A 22,744-nucleotide genomic window follows, 5' to 3' on the forward strand; every position below is an offset into this window, starting at 1 on the left:
CATTATTACCATGAGAGGAAGAAAAAAAGTTATATAGTATACCACTCTCCGTGTTGAAAGGGAAAGACATTATCCTCCAGTGCATGTAGAGACTATGTACACAATTAGAGATCATGTGTTCATTATGAGAAAAATTATAGACATAGGGAAGCAAGCAAGCTCTACTATGATTGCTCTAAACGCTAAACTTCTAAACTACCTTGGACAGTTAACAAATCTCAAGTTTGTTTCAGTTAGATGTTAACATGTTCAAAATCTATACCAAAACCAACTTCCTGACACTGTCGCCTTCCAACCCTTTCTATTCTACTTGATCTTTACTGGTCTACCTGGTCGCTTTCTTGCGTTTGGAATGGTTGGCGATAGCATTTGCAGGTACTTATCGCAGTCACCAACTCCAATTCCCTTAAAAGCCCCAACAAGCTGACTCAAAAGATGGGTCACAGATTGCTTAAAACTGTCAGAGCAGCTCTTGTCACTCAGCTCGAGATCTTGAACCCCGCCTTCAACTAGAGATCCCACCTGAGCACCATTGATATATGCTTTGCAGGCCACCAGAATATCATGAGCCCTTTTGTAAAAATGTCCCCTAACAAAGTCCTCAAAATGCTGCAGCAGAAGTTATTCTAGTCTTAAGTTATTCAACAACAAGGGTCAAGAACATCATTTAAATAAGCATGTGATTTTAAGCATACACTTGATAAAACATTACAACTAAATACATTTAACAAACTCGGCTTTGATATTTGCACGTCCCAATCTACCTCCAAAGTAATGACAAGGCTATTCTCTTACTAAGCATCCCACTCGAAGGCTCAAATTCGCAATCTTAGTTATTAATATAATCCCACCGGAACCTCACTAAACAAGATCTGTTTTAATAGGTTGTACATCTTATCCTTGAGTTCTAAGATAATACCATCTCTTGGTACTGTATTCAACCTACTAAAAGGCCCCAAACAGGAAAAGATGTCTAGAACCATACCTTTGGAGGTCTCTTGATGTTAAACAACATGGTTTTAATGGATAAGATGTAAGTCTCCTCATTATACATGTGAGATCTATTTTCACCCGCCTCCGATCCACTTTGATATGCATACCCTGGCTCATTAAAGTAGGGTTTCGTATTCAAGATCAATCCTTGGATAGAGACAAGAACTTGAAGCATAGTTGACATGCCAGGAACCCAATTCTCATTTCCATTGCCACGCCAGGTGTTAAGCAGACTTAGACACACTTTCCCACAATTATACAAGTTCGGGTTAAGTCGAAGGCCCTTAGAGTGGTAATAAACTTGCTGCATTTAAGAGAATTTGTCAGTCAGAAAATGCAAGCACAGTATAGTAATAACTAAAAAATAAACACCAGAAATTATAAACATATACACATACTGGTGGTAGGTCTGGATAACGAGGAGGAAAAAATATGTCAAAGAAAAATAATCCATCATGGTATGGAGTACCCTGTGCTCCAATGATGACAGCCCGCATAAGATCCATTCTTGACTCGTAAACTCTAACAAATATAGTTTCTGTTGTATAGAATTCAAAAGGATAAAAGTGAAGTCAATTACCGTTTATTCAAAAGCTTGACATTTCCTACAGCTAAATCTTTCAGAGCTTATGTTAAAATGAATCTACAATATGTTCAAAATGGAGGAAAAGAAAAGGGAAACCTACCAGGTAAATCATTCTGCAGGATCTTCCAATCGTCCTGAATTTTCTTTGTCCATTTCTTTGATGCCTGGCAACAAGAGAATGTCAAAAACCTCCTGAAATAAATGAAAGTATTCATAAACAAAAGAATAATTTTTCAAGACTTATACCTGGTTCAAGCTAGAACCTTTGGTAGCATAGTGATGGTCAGAATGATCGTCAACAGTATCAAATTGTTTAAAACTCTCAAAGTTCCCCAAGAATTTATCCTTGTCTGCAGGTGGAATTGCTTCGCTTATTGAGTCATTTGGAGCAATATTTGAAAGATTTTGGGTGGAACCCTGAACCCATGGCACATCAACCACTTCTCCAAGAGTAGGAGGAACAAAAGGATTAAATGACCCATAAAAACCTGAGGCCATATGAGGGGGGAAAAATGGCTCCTTGGTTTTCGTTTTCGCATATTCTGGCCACTGAGGCATGGATTGCCCTGCTCCCAGATACTCAATGAAGTCCACAGATTCAGGGAAGTTTGGATGGGGCATACTATGTGAAGTGACTTGCTTCTTTACACTGTAAGATGCATCAGATGTCTCACCTCCATTATGGAGCTTCATTGCATCCGACGAGTTAATAGAAATGTTATTTGAACCATGTAGCTTCTTTTTACGCTTAAAAGGATCCAAAAACCATCTGGATTTAGCTGCATCTATACCAAGTAAAGAATTTAAGTGACTAACCTCATGTTTGTCCCAGCGGGATGAAGCTGATTTCTTATTTGGTTGAATGTCTTGTGGAGGAAACGAACCAAAAGGATGGAGATGATTCAGAACATTAATGTCAGCTGGCAAGTGTAGGTTATTTGAAACTTCCTTCACCTGAACTTGAGTAGTCGATTTTCCTAGATGATTTACAGAACCTGGTACGCTTTGAGGTTTTGCTAATGTTGACCATGAGGTTCTGCTAGTTTCAATGTTGGTCTTGTTTCCATTTTGATCCTGAGTCATCCAAGGTATTGGTGCTTCAATATCAGGAGGAATATCCATATGATCAAAATGGGCTTGCAAAGCTGAATATGCATCCACATCCATGAATTCATCAATTCCTAGCCAGTCGTCATCTTCATTTGATGAATAAGAGCAAGGATTGTCTAGGTCAATCAAATTATGTGATGCTGAGGGAAAATTAGATTCAACTTCATTTGTACTCTCTAGGATTTCCACATCTGGATTAAATGAATGGCTACCCAATGTTTTCTGAACAAAGTAAAAACTTTAGCTATAATTATGAATAATTAGAACAGGTATCGCAAGCATACCATGTCTGTTTCAATTTACAAAACTTACCCCTTCAACGACTCCCAATTTTCAAATGATCTTCCAATGTTAATCCAATTGAAGTATGTTGAGAAATTTCTACTTGAAGAGTTTAGGGAGAACAGGGAAAATGAATTACTTGTGTGGAAAAGAAAGTGCCGTTAGACTTCAACTAAAGCATGGTTTCGGTGCTTATACCTTGATTATGCGTTTTAAGTGAATTAGGTCCAAAGTTATAAAAAATTTGTTGGAAATCTTTGTTTTTAGGGTTTGATCATTAAAACCAAATATGGGCTTCATATTATTTTACAGCCATTAGGGAAAAATAAATTTTCTCATATTTTGGATCAAAATATAATAAAAACATGTTTAGGCGATTGTAGTTTATTGTTGTTTTATATTAATTTACTTCACCTATAGTTTTTTCTTAAAGAACAAGTCACTGGATTACACATTTTGTATGTTATTTGGGGAGAAAAAGGAGAGAAAAAAGAGACATTCTGGCAAGGTGTGGTTTATATATAATTTATTGAATAATTAGGTTAGAAGAAGTAGACGGTACTAAAAAAGGGCTGAAGTTGCAGGGTTATTGTTTCAGAAATAATTGATCTTTAGACATTGGTTTTTTGCTAGTATATACAGTAGGTGATATTGTTTGTCGCACTTTACATGAGGATGCCATATCCTTTCATTTCTTTGTAATCATCTTATAGTAAATCACATTTCCTCTGTTCCCATGAGAAAAGAAAAGTGGAAAATAGACGTGAAAGAAGACACCAAACAAGCAATGAACAAATACTTTGATAACAAACCTTCAATTGATGATCACCATGGTGATATACACCCTTTCCTTTGTCATTTGCATCAAACTTCTGGTGAATAAACATGGCACTACCGGAAGCTTCATCTTTGTCTACATCAATCACATCTAGTGAAATAACCTAGAATGGGAAGAACAAATAAAGATATCAGAATGGATAGTTTTGTGCTTCAATCCTTCATTGAACAACCAAGGTGATCAATCTAAATTATGTGTATAAAATGCATTGGCATGAGTAGAATAAATAAAAGATTTTTTTTGGAAATAGATCATAAGTAGAAAAAACGAAAGAAGAAAAGCTGAAAATACGAAACGAAAGGGGACATTGCAAGGCATGCCTTCTTCCAGCAGCGTAGCTGAACCGATGAGTGTCCAGATGATACAAGATGTCAAAAGAGTATCAGAATAACACAGAAGCCATATTTAATTATAGATAAGAATAAAACCATACAAATCTGAAGTTTATCTTGTATAAACACATTGGGCACTGGGATAGAAGATTATTTACTGGTGCAAAACAATACCATTGCTCATTTTCTTGCAATTTTTTTTCAGCGCTACTCATTGACTGACACTTCATTCCCAGTCACTATAATATTATGGTCAATTTTTCACTCATTGGAAGAATTCCAGTTCAAATGCAACCATCACATTATAAAATTTTGATCCTTTTCCTTTCTGTGTCAGTGAGTGTTAGTGAAAAAGAACTAGAATATAAAAAATATGAGAGCTAACAACACCACCACCAAGAAACATCACTTTGCTAATGACTTTCATCTCACCAAAGCAAACTCGAAATAGGCCTTTAAGAGTTTTCACATGCTAAGTGTCTCTGATAATTGGCTTCTAATAATTCAAGCCCAGTTAGTGCTCCAAATAAGAGAATACTACAATATAAAGCAACAATCAAGCGTCACTTCCACTCAATTCACAGATTTGATAATAATCCAATCATGCAACGATACTAAATGAAAGAAAATCAATTTAAAGACAACACAATGTGGCATGAAAACTGCAACACTAACTCCAATTCAACAAACACCTTCCAGACATAAAACACGATCGTAATTCCCAAATTTCCAAACAAGATTTCACAAACACTACACTAAAAAAAAAAAAAAAAAGCAATACCCAACTCATAAATTTCAATCATCCGTAGTGGGCCAGTAGCAAAAGTTGGAAAAAGTTTGAAATTGACTCAACCCAAAAAAGTGATACAAAAATGAGGTACATCACACTCGATGATCAAACCATAAACATCGATCAAGCGAAAAGTGTTCAAAAACAAAACAATCACATATACAAATAGAGAGATAGAAACCAAAATTATAGTTATACCCCTTTGTTTTTTAGCATTTTGGAAGAGCGTCTGATCATCGGGTGGTGGGGTTTCACAAACCCAGGAGCGGAACCAGATGATAGTTCTCGATTCCTGATGACATAGCGAGAAAAAAACAACAATCGGATGATTTAGAGAAGAAAAATAGGAAGAGACAAAGAAGGAAATAAGAAGTAAAAGAGAATAGAGAGAAGTGAGAAGAAGTATATAAAAATAAAAGTGAGAGAGAAAATGGAAGACTTGGGTTTCTTGGAAGGATTGTTGGGGAACGGCGGCTCCATTTGAGAATCGGCTTCGGCTAAAAGAGAAATGGAAAAGCAGAGGATATGAAATATGAATAATTGAATTATGAAGGAAGAAGCTTGGCTGTGGCCCAAGTTGGATAAAAATGGCGGCTTGCCTTGTTAAATGGGCATACACACTTTGATTCATTCATTGTCCGTTTGCTTCCAATTCCATGATGATTGTTGATTGGGTAGCCAGAAAGAGGCCGAGAGAGACCAACAAAAAAACAAAAAAAAATCCCAACTTTGCTTTTTAGGTGGAAGATTATGTGATGCATTTAATTTTAGTTAGTGATCTAAATACAAAATCTAAAACAACAACGACTCATTGAAGTTCTCAAATAAATAAATAAAATTCATCTAAACACATACACAATTCATCCTTAAATTTGCACCATCATGCTACTATCATTTATTATTAACCACTAACCAGCTATTAAATATTTTAATATATTATTTAACGACGTACATCTATCTATGAATAAAAGAAAATAAATCAATTAACCTATAGTATGTTGTTAACGTATAAATATGTAATTCGGGTTTTCTATTATATCAAATATATACAAACTTGTTTTAAAAGACAAAAATAAAATCTTACATTTTATATAGACCTATCTAGATCTATTCGTTTCTTCTGTGGTTTAAAATTTATTTTACCAAGCAAAGAATTTAGTATAAAATATAAAAGAATTCTTCTTTTTTATTTTATTTACGTTTAGTTTCAATTTAAATTTTGAATTTTGAATTCAAAATTTGTATTTGATTGTGATTTTGAAAATACATTATATTATATCTTCATAAATTTTTAAAAAAAACTTTAAAACACAAAAATAAATTAGATTTTTTGTTTTTAGAAAATGGGTTACTTCACGGTTTTTGTTTTTTTTAAATCGTTTTTAAAATTAAGTACATCAAAATTTTAATTATTTTTATTTTCTTTTTTTCTAAAACATAAAAACAAAAAAAAAATCACCAAAACTATATTTATAAATAAGTTATTTAGTTCACTATATTTAAAAATAGTTTTAAATACTAATAGAAATATTTTCAAACATACTAATATGTTACTATCTATACATGACATTTTTGCTATGTTTGTAAATAAATGATACTTGTTTTCATATATTTAAAAACAACAATAATTTTACTATCAAAATTCTATATTTACTCGACGACTTTTGAATTTCGTATAATGCATTGGCGAATTATTGTATAACATAAATAAAAATAGGTTTTATGAACGGAGAAAATTCAATTTTATAGAGAAATTGAATCAATCTCTTAACCATAATATATTCATAGTCACTTTGACATGATTTATGTTATAAATGGTGTGTAAATTATTATTTTACAATGTCATATAATTTATAATATACTATATTCATAAAAAGTTTGTATTTTTTCTAACTTCTTTTCAATTCAAAACGATACGAAAAAAAAACTTAGAAGCTACATCTAAGTAATTACTTAAAAGTTTGTTTGTAACAATTTTATAACTTTATATTTAACTTTGGAATATAGATTATGAAATAATATGTGAAAAACAATAGAATGAAATCTAACAACTTTGAATATAAGTAACCAAGATTACGAAATCTTCTGAATAGAAAATTGCAGGTTTCGGGACTAGAAATTCTCTGAATGAAGAATTTTTGGTTTTGACTTCTATGATTGAATAGGTTTCCTGCTATTGGTTGTGTAGGTCGTGAAACTGCTCTGCTTTTTCTCACGCTCTTCAAGGCTTTCTTCTTTCATTGCGTTTTCCTGTCTTCTTTCTTGATGTAGAGAAAAAAATCAAGATTTTGAATGATTTCTTGCTACTTTATAGGCCCAAAACCTTGCATTTTATGGGATTTCCCTCCGTCTTCAATCTAGCAGATTAATTTTGAGCTTCTTGAATTATCGTTAATGTTCTTTTTTAAAATTATTCAAGACTATTGATTAAACATTGTTTTTCATAACAAAATATAATTTCTATAAATTTAAACTAGAATGATTGAATTAGGGAAAATTGTCATCGATAAACAAAAAATGAAACTATTAATAAAATATAGCAAAAAAAAATTAAAATTAAACTGAATGTGGAGAATTTGATTGATTGAATTAAGCCTAACATCGATGGCTTTTCAAAAATTTGAATTGAAATTTTGTATTTAAATAAATAATGTAGATTTTATCAAATAGTGTAAAGGAGAAAAAATATAGAAAAAGAAATGCACTCTTCTAGATATTTACTTTCAATTAAAAGATAATTATAGTTGGCAATAAACCTTTGAAAATTAAGTTTGATTGAAAATTGATTAAGTAATGATAATAATAAGAATGAGAAAAAGCATGAATTAATTTAAAGTTGTAGGCAGTGTTACGTATCATACATGAAATTGTTATTTTAATTTAGACATCCTCCAATGTGATTTTAGGCCATTGAATGAGTTTATATAAAAGGTAGATTCTGCGTAATATGTGGTGTAGTTCGATGTTTTTTTTTTTTTTTTTCTTTTTAAAGAAATGTGTAATTTGCTTTATATATTTGCTTCTTTCAATTATTTTATATGTCTACTACATAATAAAAAATAGTGTAAAGCCAACACAAGAATAAGAGTACTGTTACTTTAAATATAACATCAATATTGCTCGTTTACGCGAAATTGTTCCAAAGTAAGTTTGAATAGAAATAATTAACTAAGAGATAATGAGTTTAAAAATAGTAACCATCTATTTAGGAATTAATTTTATACCCATCTATCTTATGATTTTTCAAGACAGTGTATTTTTCGATTCATCAATCTTGGACCGATACAATTTTTTTTTTTTATTGGATTGAATACCCATTTGAGGTCAATAGACTATAATGATTCCATCTAAAAACCAATTAGCTATAAGAGGAGTAGTATATCTAAGTTCCCTTGATTTTTTCAATATGAGATTCTTAACATCTTAACAATAATCTAGATGATAAAATATTTGATACTAGCAAGACGTATCCAGATGTATGTATGCACATGCGGATTAAAAAACAATCATTTGTTTTTTTTTTCTTGCTCTCCCTTAAGAGCGGGGGAAGGAATCCATCTACTTACCAATCCCAATTAAGTCTAACTCCGAGGAGCAACTTCTAACTCTTGTTGTTATCCATGTTTGGTGTCCAACTGGCTTAAACAGAGAGACCCAACTCTCGCTTCTCAAGCTAACAAGGTAAGACTCGAAGCTCAATACTCAAGACCCGTCTTCTGAGTTAGTTAGGTGCATCCCTCTTTCTTCAGGAGAATAGTTGTCGCTTCCGATCTAATAATGACCTACTTTCTCTCCCTATCGGCCAACAACTTGTGAGCTTGTTACGACTTTTTTCTTCGTTTGTTTAACCCTTTTGTTGTGCTACCACTATACATATACGTACAAATGTAGGTACAGATGTATATATATATATATATATATATGATGAAAGCTATATTGCAATTCTTTTAAAAGATTTTAAGTTCTTTTTTGAGTATTTTACAAGTGCGTGCCAATTTTGAGTTTACTATGTTGAGTTACTTTTCAATTAGTTATTTTTAAATGGTAATTCTAGTTAACAAAATATGAAATGAATGAGAAAAGGAAGGAAATAACAAATTGAAGTAATAGTGTGTAAGTTTGACATGATCCATCTCAAGAGGTGTTATTAACTACCAAACAAGTGTGGATGCTTTTTTTTCTTAAACACATCTTTAAAATGTAGCTATCATATGAATGGAAATAAAAAAATTAAATAGTATTTTGACCTTATCCATTAGGAGACTAGAAGCAACGTCAAAGTGTTTTTCTTTTCAGACTCCGCTAGATATATCAAGACGCATGTGAAAATGGATTCTAAAGAACAGAACATACTCTGTTGGGATAGAGAACATAAACTTACAATAATTAATCTCGATTGGACATGACTTTGAAGAGATCATCCCAAAACCAACAAGAAGCATAATTGAATTCTGCAAGAAAACCAACACAAAGGAAGCATTCAGAACTTCCATGTCAGTATCAGTAGCAACAAAGATTTAGCATATCAATGGATACGTAGCCTGGAAGAAACTTTCGTATCTACAACAGAAACCAATATATATTAGATATAGATATATCAACAATTTCCAGTACAAAATTGGTAAAATTTGAGGGAACGAGAATGAGATTGAAACTAAAAATGTCAAGGGAAAAAGAAAAGAAAAGAACACTTTCTTTTTTATGTGAATCGAATTAGAACGAATTATCCTCTCTATGTCCAGCAATAACTTTACGATGCCGCTTTGAAGTGGACCTCTTATCGCTTCTTCCTCGCTTGGAAGAATTTCTCTTTACTGGTGGAGACTTTTGAACAATATGAACCGAAGGCTTAGAAACAGTATGACCATCGGGCACTAGCGAAGGGCGAGGGAGAATTGCTCTGGCAGGAGGAGGCATGTGTTCCAGTAGTTCTCTATGATATGTCTATAAATGTGAAAGGCGAAAGAGCAGAATGTCAAGAGTCATTTTTTCTCAAATCCAAACAGCAAAAGGTTTTGAACAAGATTGAAAAGCCACTAGGTTGAGAGGGAAAAATTCTAGAACTCAATATTGCAAAAAGCCGAAAGAAATGTCCATAGAATTATATGTTGCATTTTACTAAATAAAGGAATTATATGTAATTGAATTAAACTATGTTCCTTGGTTCTGATTAGGAATGATTTTTAAAGATGCATGCATGCTTGTTTCTCTAACGAGAAGTAAGGAGTTCAAGACCTGTATAACAAAATTGCGCCTTTCACAGTCCAAGAACATGTTAAGGCTCCAGTTGACTTTAGACATTATCTTGTCTCTCACCATTGAGAAGCTTAACTGATCTCTTGAAGTAAAACGATCAACTTCATTGAACCAAAGGCAAGTGAATAAATTTGTTATAGGAATATGTTCTCGAATTAGAACACATCCTTCAGGAACATCTGCAGAAAATGGAGAGCAAAAGAAATGTTAAACATACACATAAAAGGCAGGTGTAGAAAAACAGAACTAATGCTTGTAATGAATTACTTCATACCACTCGTTATAGGAAGCTTAGCCAAGGAATATGGTGTTAAACCCTCACTAACATAAAATCCAATCTGCTCGTCAATGGAGGAATTGTCATATTTTCCAGCAGCCTTATTAGCATCAGCTTCTTCAAAGACGTCAAATCGTTTATAGTGTCTTGAAATTGCAAAAGTTGCATTTTGACGCCACAAGAATCTGTAAGACAATTGACATAATAATAGTGTTAGGTACATAGACAGGAATATTAGTATTGACATAATAATACTGTTGAGTACATAGATAGGAATATTAGTATGCTAGGATTAAAAGATAAACTGATCATTAGATGGGAAGTTAGTTACTGGATGTTGTATAAACAACAAGAGGATGAGTGAATAGGAGACTATTTTGTGGGGTGATCTAGGGCTCTGAGTGACCATTTCTCATAATTAGAATGTATATAACCTAGTCTTATTCCGATGGGCCAGTATGGAATGAACTTATAATTCATAACCCTAGCTCATTCCCAATTTGCGGGGAACAAATATACTAATTCGATTCCAATTAGTTAGAGAGATCTTAGACTAAAAAATATATCCTAGAAGCTAAACTAAAAAAGGTGAGAGCATTCAGGAGGGAGGTTCCAAATTCCTTTATACGGATTATTAGTTTCTTCTTTAATTATCAATATATTTTAGATATTGATTCTTATTAGGAAGTATCCTAACAACATCACCGTTAACATCAGCACCCAAACATACATCGGCAAAAAACCTACAAACGAGAATCAAACCAGAAAATATTCCAAAGCGGTTGACAGAGAAACATTATGCATTAAGAAGCAATTGGAAGAACCCATTATTATGTCAATCAACATATGTTATAAGAAAAAAAAAATGATATAAGAGGCTATAAAAAATATTCTTCTCTAAATGATGAGCCTTGCAAATCCATCCAAGCATTTCCAAAGCTTCCACATTTGTTATTACGGTCTTAATTGTTCAATTTATTGGTCACCCCACTAAACATAAAATAACAAGATCACTAAACAATTTTCAGTGCAGATTGGATTCATAAAATAAAATACGTCCAACAGTTCAATAAATGTTGGACAATCAAATAAGAAAGATATTGAATTGAAACAAAAAAAAAGCAAATTTCATTCATTAATAAAATTTAAATATTGTAGCCAAACAAAGCTCACAATCTCATTTGTTTGTCTCGCTAAATAAAATTTAGTCTGAAGAGAATTAGAGAAACAACTAAAAGTTGTGCCAACCTATTTCATTTTTGGTAAAACAAATGGGAAAAAAATCAAAGAATTCATAGACAAACAAAAAAGAAAAGCCTAAAAAAAGAATTAAACGACAAAAAGGGACATAGTCACTAGCCGAGAAATGAGATCAAATGAATAGTTACAAAAGAGCCTAAAAAGAGATTTTTTTTTTTTTTTTTTTTTTTTTTTTGAATAAGAAGCCTCAAAAGAAGCAGAAAATTCAATCATAAAGATAGAAACAGCCTAAAGTAAGGGTTGAGAGGACCCCACCTACTTCAAAAGAGGCTGCAACAGACTGTAGTTACAAAGGAACCTATTGTGTAAGCAATCCACCAAGATGTTGTCTTTTGTATAACGTACAAGAAAAAGTCAAAACATTCAGCCGAACGAGCAATAACATACTTCCACAAAAGACATAAGAAAGCTTGAAAGGCATAGCTATCAATCAACAACGCCTTACATTTCAGATTCCAAGCACTCAAACCCTCCACAAGCCAACCATCAATCTTCCTTGGTATACAAAACAAAATTCCCACAAGACCTGTTAGGAAGTTCCAAGCACGATGGGCAGCATCATAATGATTGAAGAGGTGGCCAATAGACTCACCCTCCCTTAAAAATTATTCTAGATCCATCCACAGGGAGGAGAATACAATCTTTCTACATCCAAACATCGACATAGGAGCTCTAACACCCTTTGAAGACTATACCCAAAGCCCCCACAAAACAGCACACTCCTCAGCTTGCGATAAAAAACACCCTTATCATGAAAAAAACGAGTGGAGGAAAACCTCCTTCACCGATTCCCTAAAAGAATTGCTCCAGACAACAGGGCAAAATCATGACTCCACATAACATGCTTCATGTCTTCAAGTCCTCAACTCCTCAACTTCCCCGCAGAGAGTACGATAAAGCAATCCAACCATTAAAGACCAACTACACAAAGTCCAATCTGAGGTGTTAACTTTTCCATGCAACATTTGTCAGACAAAGAACTCAATCTTAGAATTTTTCACCTTCTAAAGAGAAGAAAACAAAGAAACCCCCACCAAGGATGGGTTGGATAAACATTGGAAGACAGAGCTACGAGAAAAACCCTTTGAATGACATGGGTTTCGGAAACAGGATTCTCTCTTTAGAAAAGAGAGAGTAAGGAAAGCAGAGCTGAGACCACATTGCTTATCCCCCAACATCTTATGAATAAATTGAGAAAGCGAAGGAAAAACTGCCACTATCTGTAACCTTCTTGGCACTGCAGTCATACATCTATACAAGTTACAAATGCTCTTTATTAGAAATCAAGTTTTCATTGAGAAGATGAAGGGATGTATCCAGCATACAGAAAACAAACCGACAAAAGGAGTTTCCAAACTACCCAGAGAAATAGACTCCAATCCAAAAAAATAAAACCAAGTTGATAACTACAAAAAGTCTGATTAATAAACTACCGTAAAGAGAAGTATTCCACCTTCCCAACCTCTCAAACCTTCTCTACAGATCTCTCAAGCACTTTAAAAACCCTACTATTACTCTCCAACTAAACTCCTCACAAAATAGCAACAAGACTAAAAATGAATAAATAAATAAAATCCTACCACAACACACCTCCCTTATCCAATAAGATCTGTTAGGACCACCTTTTCAATCAAAGAATGACAACCCTGTCAATATCCTTCTCTGCTGCAACTCCGTATCTGAGATCCCCCCATACCTCCAACGCCTCCTTTCTTTGGTCTTTCATCAGTCCTTCACTAACCACGTCCGAAACCTCTTGGTCAATGAGGGGAAATCAAAAGCCCAAAGAAGGCGGGAACAATAAGAGGAAGGTAATATAGAAGCAAAGAGTGCAGGAACTAACTGAAAAATGATAAAGATAAAGAAATAACACACAAAAGAGCTTGTCTCTCACCAAGAATCTCCCAAAAGTAAAGTATTTGAACCATCCCCAACCAAGCATGAAACGAACTTAGAGAATAAACAAAAACCCAAAGCTAGCATCCTGGAGGTTCTTGTTTCAACCCTTGAACTCACCACCAAAAGTTACGCGTTGAGATCCTATACAACATCAACATGTGGTTTTATGAAGAAGTGCCACAACCATTTTGCTAACAGTGGCTCATTAAGTAATCTTAGGTTGCCAATATCTAACCCTCCAAAATCTATGGGTTCAATCAAAATTACCTCTTGTTTCATCAGAATCCAAAATAAATGTAGATGGATACAAAAAATTGCAAAAAAGAAAAGAATTAGCATAACAACGACCGTGCTACTGAAAATTTAAACCAAATGACAATCGGACAACAAGGGAAAAATTTATTATAGAATGCAAGCAGTAGGCTTAAAAGGAAGCAACTAAGAATTTCGTGCTTTAGAAGTCCGATAGCCCACGGAAAATAGAGCATTGGATGTACCTCTCAAGAATTTGAAATGGATCCACAACAAGCTGAAGTTTTCCATCTATCCATATTGAGTATTGAATGTTCGGGAAAAGCCTATGCAGAAGAAGCTTGGGAATCTGCACAATTAGAGCAAGTAAAACCAAATGAACCCATCACATTTCATCACAGTTCCAAACAAGTACAAAAATTCTGTATAACCTGTTAATATATTGACCTCGTTTAAAAGGGACAAAGCATAGGTTGATTAATTTTTAAGCAGTGAAGTACCTTCTGTGCAGAAATTGTCAGGGTAAGATTTAAATCAAAAGAGAAAAGGTTCACAGGACTCTAGTACTGATGTTCACTTTGGCACTAAGTTCAGTCATATTAACTAATCTAAAAAAATATACAAGAAGTTGCAATATTATTTGACTTATAACAAATGAAAGAATTTTGTTAATGTTTTAAAAGTTGTGAATACAAGTACTCTGTTTATAATTGAAAAACAAACTAATCATAAACCTAATTAATAAAAAAAAAAATCTTAATCCTAATAAACCAAAGAAACTAATCCTAATCCTAATAAATTAAAGATTTGACCACGATACCCTATTCCTATTACCATTTTATATTCTGGGTTCTCTGTTTCATTCCACATTACCAACCACAATGAGATATATAGAAGTCACAATTGCTCTCTACCTCTCAACAACAATGTTATGGGCTTAGTCATTTTGCATTGTCTGGATGGGGATTATGAATATCTAGGATTTTTAGATGCATTTCAAAGTCCCGAAACATAATGACTAAATATGCCAATTAATTTGACTCTGGATCATCAAAATCTGTATGGTTATGAAGCACAATAATGATGATGATGATGATGATGATGATAAAATGATGATAATCATAAGGTTTCGAACTTTTAATATTCTTTCAATCTCTCAACTTCAAAAGCTACTCTACTTTGGTTCTTACAAATTTAAATGTTCTGTTTTACCCATGAACTTACCATAAAAATTCATTTTGTCTTTATTATTAAATTTTTTATTGCATCTAACAAAAACTTAGCTTTCACTGTTATACTATTTTGGTTTTCATAAATTCAAATGTTGTGTTCTAATCCATGACGTTTACACAGGAGTGCATATCATCTTTATTGGTTAATTTTATCCAGCAAAAACCTTACGTGGTATTAAGTACACCTTTAAACCCCATGAACAGATTGGCGATGAGTTTATGAATGGGCAGCATAAAACTTTTGTTAAATGACACATAAATTTAAAATTTTGAAAATTGTTTTAAGGTGAAAATAATCGGATATTGGAAGTGTCAAAACCAAATTAAAATATTTGAAAGTACAAAGAAAAAAACAAATAAGCTAAAAAGTTTGATGACTGAAATAGGATTTAAAGCTTACATTAATAAGGATAGGACACTAGCTTTAAAATTTGATTTACATCGTGGGAAACAGAAGACAAAAATAGAGAAAAATGGGCAAGCATGATTTATGCTCCTTCCACTTCTGAGGAATGAAAAGAAACAAAATTATCATCTATGCATCAAATCACAATTGTAAGGAGAATATGGGAAAATTCCAGTTGCAGAAAGAAGAAACAAACTTCAAAAAGTTGGAACAAAAAGGCCTATATCAAGATCAACAAGGATGCCACTACATAAGATGAGCACACCATAGTGTTATCATTACAAGGGGAAAAGTAGTTAGGTTTCTAAATGAGGCTAAGGAGTGAACCGAGTTTCAATTATCAACAGCATTCATACAACATGTTAATAATTTATCAACGCTCTCAACCCAAGAATCCACAAAATGACCGAGATTAAAGCATCCCAAGAGTTTTAAGCTACAAAATGGTAAACATCTCATCAGAGTTATATTTAGCAGATCAGGAAAAATGATGCCAATAAAAATACATACATTCAAGCTAAGAAACTAATGCTTTGGAAATGAGCGTTTGCTGTTCAGATTTGGGTTAGGACCAAGTTCTTCGAATTTTTTGGAGTGGATGCTGGCTCCTTCACAGAATTGCCATGTTATGATGGAGAGGGAGTCTGTAACCTTACATCCTCCTTCTATGGCAGGCTAGACTTTTGGCATTTGAATATTTAGATTCTACATCATTTTAGCCTTTGGGTCCAGATGATCAAGTCCTTTATGTTATTAAATACCTTTGTTTCTGAACTTGATCATTACGTCTTGGAGCTTTTCTTTCCTTTTCGTAAACCAGTGTTTTATGTTCGGCCTTTAATTTTGTACGACCCCATTCCAGTTTTACTTTTCTATTCATCCAATGTAAATATTATTATTATTATTATTATTATTATTTTCTTTTTTCTTAGGAATAAATAAACAAATAGTGCCTGCCTAGATATAAGTAATCTACAACACTCTTTGCTGCATTTAAGTCTCATATCCGCCCATACAAATAATTTCATGGAACATTTATTTAATCTAACCTCATAGAAAAAATTATTCAATACAAGAAACAATGTTCTCACAAGTTGAAAAAATTAACCAGAAGAATCTTGAAACCAATATACTGCTGGAATAATCAAAATTTTGGCACAGATGTGGAAATGAACAAATTAGGTAGAGCGAAAGAATTTAACTGACCTTGCCATTACGTCTTGAATCAGCATAAGGAACATTATGAACTACAATGATTCTCCACAAGCCAATCCTCTTTCTGCTATCTAGGAGGCTGGAATTCTTCATATATGCTTCCGTTTCTTCATCAACGAACATGTAGAAAGGAACAAATTTTTTTGACTCTTCACTAATATTAATGGGCTGCTGTAGTACATCATAGTTTCCTTCAGAAATGAAAAAGAAAAATGAAAATAATTAGCCACAGAAAGAACCACGTCCATAGAAAGAAAGTGAAACAAAAACTATTGCAATGTGACACCATACCAAATATGGCTGATGCAACAATGACCTCATGAAACTCCTCCAACTCCACAAGGTCGGCTTCATCAATATCGAAACCACTCTGATTACCAGGTTTGCTTCCTTTAACAAATCTAATAAGTACAGGAGAGCAGAACACAAGAGTGTATGCATTGACAACAACAAACAAATTTAACATTTTAGGAACTAAAAATACATGTATGATGAACATCAAATTTTAAACATTCGAATTTTACGTCTTTGGTAAAATAATCATCATCACTTATTAAATCAGTACATGAAAACAGGTAAGAAACTGAAACATACCCACAGTGTACTGTCATTGACTCCTTTATATCAAAAGAATCATTCCTCTGTCTTAAAGAAGGATATCCACCAAAATCAGACCCCCCATGTGGTTCTGTTTTTATTGGGTTTCCGTCATGAATATACGTTAAATTGCGTAGTACAGGAGACATTGATGGTGCAATTGGCATACTAGCAATAGCCTGCTCCACAGGGATATAACATACTGGACAAGCTGGAAAAATTATTGAGGATAACATAAATCAGAATTTCTAACAGGAGCGTGAATAAGTCCTACAGATCATGGTAGACATGAAAAAAATCATAAAATAGCTAAAACTTACGCCGTGCTCCAGTCCGCTTTCCATTTGCTGGAGCTGGAGGAGGAAGAGCAAAGTTTCTGCATGGATGTGGTGATGGAAGGGAATGTCGAGGAAAAGAATAGGAGATTAAAGAACGATTTGAATGAGGGAAAGGGGGATTAATCAAATTCCCATGTGTAGAAGTTATAATATCCTTGAATTCTTCTGTTTTTGGAACAGCATGGTTTATCAAATCTCTTAGGGTAGTTTCTTCATAAGGTGCCTTTAAATCACTGCTATCTGGTCAATCATCACAACAAAGGAAACCACAAAACAACAGATGTTATTGCTGCAATGTCAAAAGTAGAAAGATACAGCAGATGAAACAACTAAACAGGCGCACGAAGTTATTGCCACAAGGAATGATTGACAGAAGACCAAAAAAAAAAAAAAAATTTGACACATGTATGGTTTAAAATTCCACAAGAAATTTACTGATAATCAAATTGACCATTGTGCAACAAATGAGAAAAGCTCCGTGTTTGCAAGGTATAATTCCAAGAGGTGAACAATAAGCTAATGCATTGGTCTCAAATTCACACCGGCAAGAGCCTCACTTGAGAGGCAGAGATTTAGATACTACAAATTACTGAAATAAATGCTAAACTATTTAGTGTTTAGATTCATCCAATCAAAGAAGGTCCTACACTGAAGTCATCGACCAACAAGTTCAGAAAAATAGCCACTGATAATTGAGCGATAACCCAACAAATCAGTAATGAGATAGAAAAGGACAAACCTCTACTGACTGCAAAGGATCCAAATACAAAAACCAAAAGAGCAAGGATAAACAAGAGGAGCATGGCAACCCTTCTCCGACCGAAGTATCGACAAAACAAGGGCATAACTCTCTCCCTCTCTCTTGAACTTGAAAGATTTGTTTTCGAAGGCTTGTGCACAAGCGGTGACGTCGCTGAATTTTGCAAAGCACCATTTTGTAGCTGTAGATGCAGTGATGCATAGCTTCCCGTACGAAGACCCAATGACCCTCCAGTCATTATACCTCCAACCCCACAACTTCGACTTTCATCTCCTGTAACTTCCCAGGAAAACAATCAATTCTCCAAAAACTGAATTACTTCCCAACACTGAAGTCTGAAGTGCACCAACTCCGGCTATTACCTCCACCAACCACCACCAATTGTAAAAAGGAATCACGTTGAATAATAAAATAATTACAAACCCAGTATCGGTTCTGAAAAAAAAAAAAACCAAATTCAAAATCCACCAAAACTACAATTCCTTTTCAATACGGAGTTCTATACGGTCTGGACAACTTCAGGTCAAATGCAATTCAAGAAGTGAAGAAACCATTCCCGTAAAGCCAAAATTAAGGCCTACAATCACGAATAACAATCGTATATTGGATCTGCTAACCAGTCTCGTCATGACATCGAACTCATCACAAAACCACCTTCTACAAACAGAACTCAACTCATAAACCCAGTGTTCCTTCCCCCAAAACCGATTGCAGTGGTGACTCGTCGAAGCCTACATATCCAAGAAACCAAGGCTGAGAAACAAGCTCCTTCCTATCCCATCCCCAAATCCAAATCAAAATTCAAATCCAGAAGAAAAGACAGTCGCAAAACTTAATACCCATTATAGATCAGTGTCTACTCCGAAACAAAACCAATCGGACTTACCTCGAAGAGAAGTGGACTCCAAAGCCAATCCAATCAGAAGCTCCAGCGGGCAACGATTGTGGTTTCTTCGCCGGAAGCTTCAACGATGGACATTTCCAAAACGGGTAATCCGGCCACAAAATTCCATGGTTTTACGTACCCAACCAAAGTGTAGAATATTGGAATTTATGTTCAGCAATTTGCTTCTTTTTAATAATTTCTTCCTCATATTTTTATATTCATATATATCTATTTGTTTTTCTTTTTTTCCATAATGATCACTTTGTTATTATTAATCAACATTTTTTACTATAATCACTTTATCAATTTATCTCTAAGTTGGTATTAAATAATGAATTAATTCATCCTTTTCTATTTATCTTATTTCTATCAAATGTCATAAATTTCTTATTTTAGTTTTTTTATATTAAAAATATTAGAGTTGTAAACATACTAAAAAAAAATTGATATTATTTACCAAATATAACATATTCTTTATAGAGTTTTTTATTTCGTGTTTAAATACTACTAATTTTCTTATCATCCATACAAATTTCTCAAAAGATTATTTGTTCAATCATTATAATGAGTTTTATTTAAACCTCGTCCGGTAACCATTTCGATTTTTATTTTAACTTTTTAAAATAAATTTATTTTCTATTCATGTCTTAGAATGATTTGTTATTTTCTAAATATAATAGTTCGATTTTTAACCAAATTTTAAAAGTAAAAACAACTTTCTGAATGTTACATTTTTTAGTTTCTAAATCTTGGCTTGACTTCTTAAACTTAAGTAGAATATAGACATTATCGGAATAATTATAGTATAGGCTTACTTTTAAAAGAAGAAAACAAAAAACAAAACATTTTAAAAAATGGGTCCTTAGTTTTTATATCTCCAAATATTTTTAAAATTTTATATTCTAATTTTGTTCATTCGAACAAATTTAAAAAATAATTAATTAACATTTGTACAAATAACTTTAATATTAGTTAAACAACACATATGAAATGAGAAACATACACTAATTACGATTATGTGTAGTCTATGCTTAAGCTAAAAATTGCATGAATAACTTTAGTTTGTCACATATGATAATTTTATTTTCAATAAGTACAATCGTAGTAGATTAAACCAGTGAAATTAACTTACAATTTAACTTCTCAATAAAGCTTACAATCTATATTCTAGCTTTTTAAACAATAATGTAATTATTCAATATATATATATATATGTGTGTGTGTAATATAATGTTATTGTTTGTGACTTATTGGTGTTGGATAGAAAATAATCCAAATGAACGTTGTGGGTCAAAAATTAATAATAGTAAAAGGAATCTATACTAAAAGTGAATTTTTATGTCAATTATGTTTCATGGTTGATGTGATTCAAATGAAATATTATGGTGGCACATCACTTTTCGGAATAGACATCAAATGTGATTAATGTTTATCATAATTTTTTAAGTTTGATATTTAATTGCAAACATGAGTAAGGTTGGATTGGTCTAGGAGATTTCGAATGTCGGAGCTCTTGATTTTTAATACGTTAATGTGTCAATTGAATTAAGTTTGATTATTTGTTTTTATATTGTTAATCATTAAACTCTTTTAAAGAAAATTATTGTAAATGACAAAACCGCCAAAAATACATCAAAATTTTATATTTTATGAACTATTGATAAACTTCTATCACTATCACTGGTACAGTAATAAAAGTTTATCACATATTTAAGTTTTTTATATTTTTTTTGTTTATTTTATTATATTTGAAAATATACACAGAAAATATCAAATACACCTCTAAATTTTCTCTAAAATTGTGAATTACATCGATTGCACTAAACAAAGTTCCAAGCTCAACCAAATCAAATCCTTTCTATGCTTGTTTATTGTGTAGTTGACCTTTTGATTTAATGGACAAATATGTTTTACCTATAAACATATATATATATATATATATATAGTGTGTGTGTGTGAGAGATTTATTAGTGAGGTTGGCTTTCATTTTCAAATATTTTATTAATTGACAACTCAATTTGAGCATTCTTTAATCAATTAAGAGAACATGACTATTGCCACAAACTTAGGATTACCTCAACCTATACCTAATAAAAGCAACATGTTGAAGTTTGAAAATGGGATCACATGTTTCCACACTCTATTTCATGGAAGAATGTCTCTCTTAATTACAAACAAATTATATACACATTTAGAAATTGAAACAAATAATAAACTCTAAACTTGTGTTTAGCACATATGATTCATTTCAAATATTGATGTGAAAATTCAAGTATTAAATTTTTTTGTTGACACATGTGTGAATAGTGAAGTGACACTGAGGTGGATGTTAGTCAAACATAATCGAAAACGTGCAAAAATTAAATTTACAACAATATGGTGTTGAGTCAACTGTAGTGCTTAAATCAATGCCTACTCGGTTATGAAAATAATGAATCAAGCTAGAGTGAACAAGCTGTGTGCACTTTTTCATAAATTACCACTATTTATGGTATTTCCTAATTCAACAACCGATCATGTGTTTTGTACTTAAGATTGTAGTGAAGCTCATTTTTTTCCTTTTTTTTGAACTGTAATCCTAATAATGGACATGCAAAAGAGCTAAAAGAACTACGATGTTCTTTATCCCAAAACATAAAACGCAAAGTATTACAAGTTTGATTGTTAAACATAAAGTCGACACACAAACTAATCATGATCACTTTTTGTTAAAGGAGTACACAAGTAGTGTTACAAGCTCAATAAAGATGTGCACTCCTAAAAAAGAAAGTTTGATGTTTTAAATCTTTATTTTATCCAATGTATGATAGTTTCATTTTTCTCTCAATCAACCCAAGTTCTTCTATAAAGGATAGATAGATCTTAAACAAAACAATGGCTAAAAGTTCTTGAATTTGTTTTAAGAAGCTTTCTCTATTGTATAATTTCTTCTTTGATTTTCACTATTTGATTTTTTCATGGTCAAAGAGCACATCAAATTTTTTTACTGTTATTATGTTTCTCCCATTATTTTAATTAAAATTACTAATTTTAACTAAGTAATTTATTTTAAGATAATTTCAAATGTTAAAAGATTTTTTAGATGAAATGTTTTTGTAATAATTGGAACTTAACCTCAAGTTTAGAAGCAAAATTGAAGTCTATTATTTATGTCAAATATAACATTGTTTTATACATACATCACCATAGTATCACTTATCCATCTTCATTTTTACGAGGAAAGTTGATTATTGTAAAACAAATCTAAAGTTCATACAAGTAAAAATTTGTTAAATTTGGAAATTTTCAACATTGTGAACTTTACTCTAAGTTAATGTGTTTTCTATATTATTATAACCTAATAATCATAAACTTTTACGGTATCACTAGTGCTATATCTATATATCTATATATATATAATGGCATAGGGTTGGAGAATAAGTGCTACAACTATTT

General features: G+C 32.5%; 2 protein-coding genes across 9 annotated transcripts; both read right to left on the minus strand.

The window, feature by feature from the left end:
• Window positions 1-11: 11 nt before the first annotated feature.
• Window positions 12-5,543, minus strand: LOC103493488 (probable ubiquitin-conjugating enzyme E2 25). Of its 7 annotated transcripts, XM_008454242.3 has the most exons (9): window positions 5,371-5,543; window positions 5,130-5,223; window positions 3,784-3,912; window positions 2,396-2,911; window positions 1,826-2,266; window positions 1,680-1,743; window positions 1,392-1,531; window positions 986-1,297; window positions 12-609 (listed from the first exon to the last, which is right to left on the minus strand). In XM_008454242.3, the coding sequence occupies exons 1-9, from the start codon at window positions 5,409-5,411 to the stop codon at window positions 307-309; spliced, it is 2,040 nt and encodes a 679-aa protein (XP_008452464.2). In that variant the 5' UTR covers window positions 5,412-5,543; the 3' UTR covers window positions 12-306. The 7 variants fall into 7 exon arrangements, with proteins under 7 accessions (XP_008452464.2, XP_050943876.1, XP_008452462.2 ...); XM_051087919.1 differs by having other exon boundaries at window positions 1,826-2,653; window positions 5,371-5,523; XM_008454240.3 differs by having other exon boundaries at window positions 1,826-2,911; window positions 5,371-5,523.
• Window positions 5,544-9,492: 3,949 nt separating this feature from the next.
• Window positions 9,493-19,486, minus strand: LOC103493486 (probable hexosyltransferase MUCI70). 2 transcript variants are annotated; one of them, XM_008454234.3, is made up of 10 exons: window positions 19,310-19,486; window positions 18,403-19,154; window positions 17,646-17,903; window positions 17,323-17,536; window positions 17,020-17,129; window positions 16,720-16,919; window positions 14,121-14,224; window positions 10,462-10,649; window positions 10,167-10,366; window positions 9,493-9,875 (listed from the first exon to the last, which is right to left on the minus strand). In XM_008454234.3, exons 2-10 carry the CDS (start codon window positions 18,659-18,661, stop codon window positions 9,645-9,647), a joined length of 1,764 nt encoding a protein of 587 aa, XP_008452456.1. In that variant the 5' UTR covers window positions 18,662-19,154; window positions 19,310-19,486; the 3' UTR covers window positions 9,493-9,644. The 2 variants fall into 2 exon arrangements, with proteins under 2 accessions (XP_008452456.1, XP_008452457.1); XM_008454235.3 differs by having other exon boundaries at window positions 18,403-19,195.
• Between the last annotated feature and the right edge of the window lie 3,258 nt (window positions 19,487-22,744).

This window comes from Cucumis melo, chromosome 7 (assembly GCF_025177605.1).
Source record: "Cucumis melo cultivar AY chromosome 7, USDA_Cmelo_AY_1.0, whole genome shotgun sequence".
In the NCBI taxonomy this organism is placed as follows: Eukaryota; Viridiplantae; Streptophyta; class Magnoliopsida; order Cucurbitales; family Cucurbitaceae; genus Cucumis; species Cucumis melo.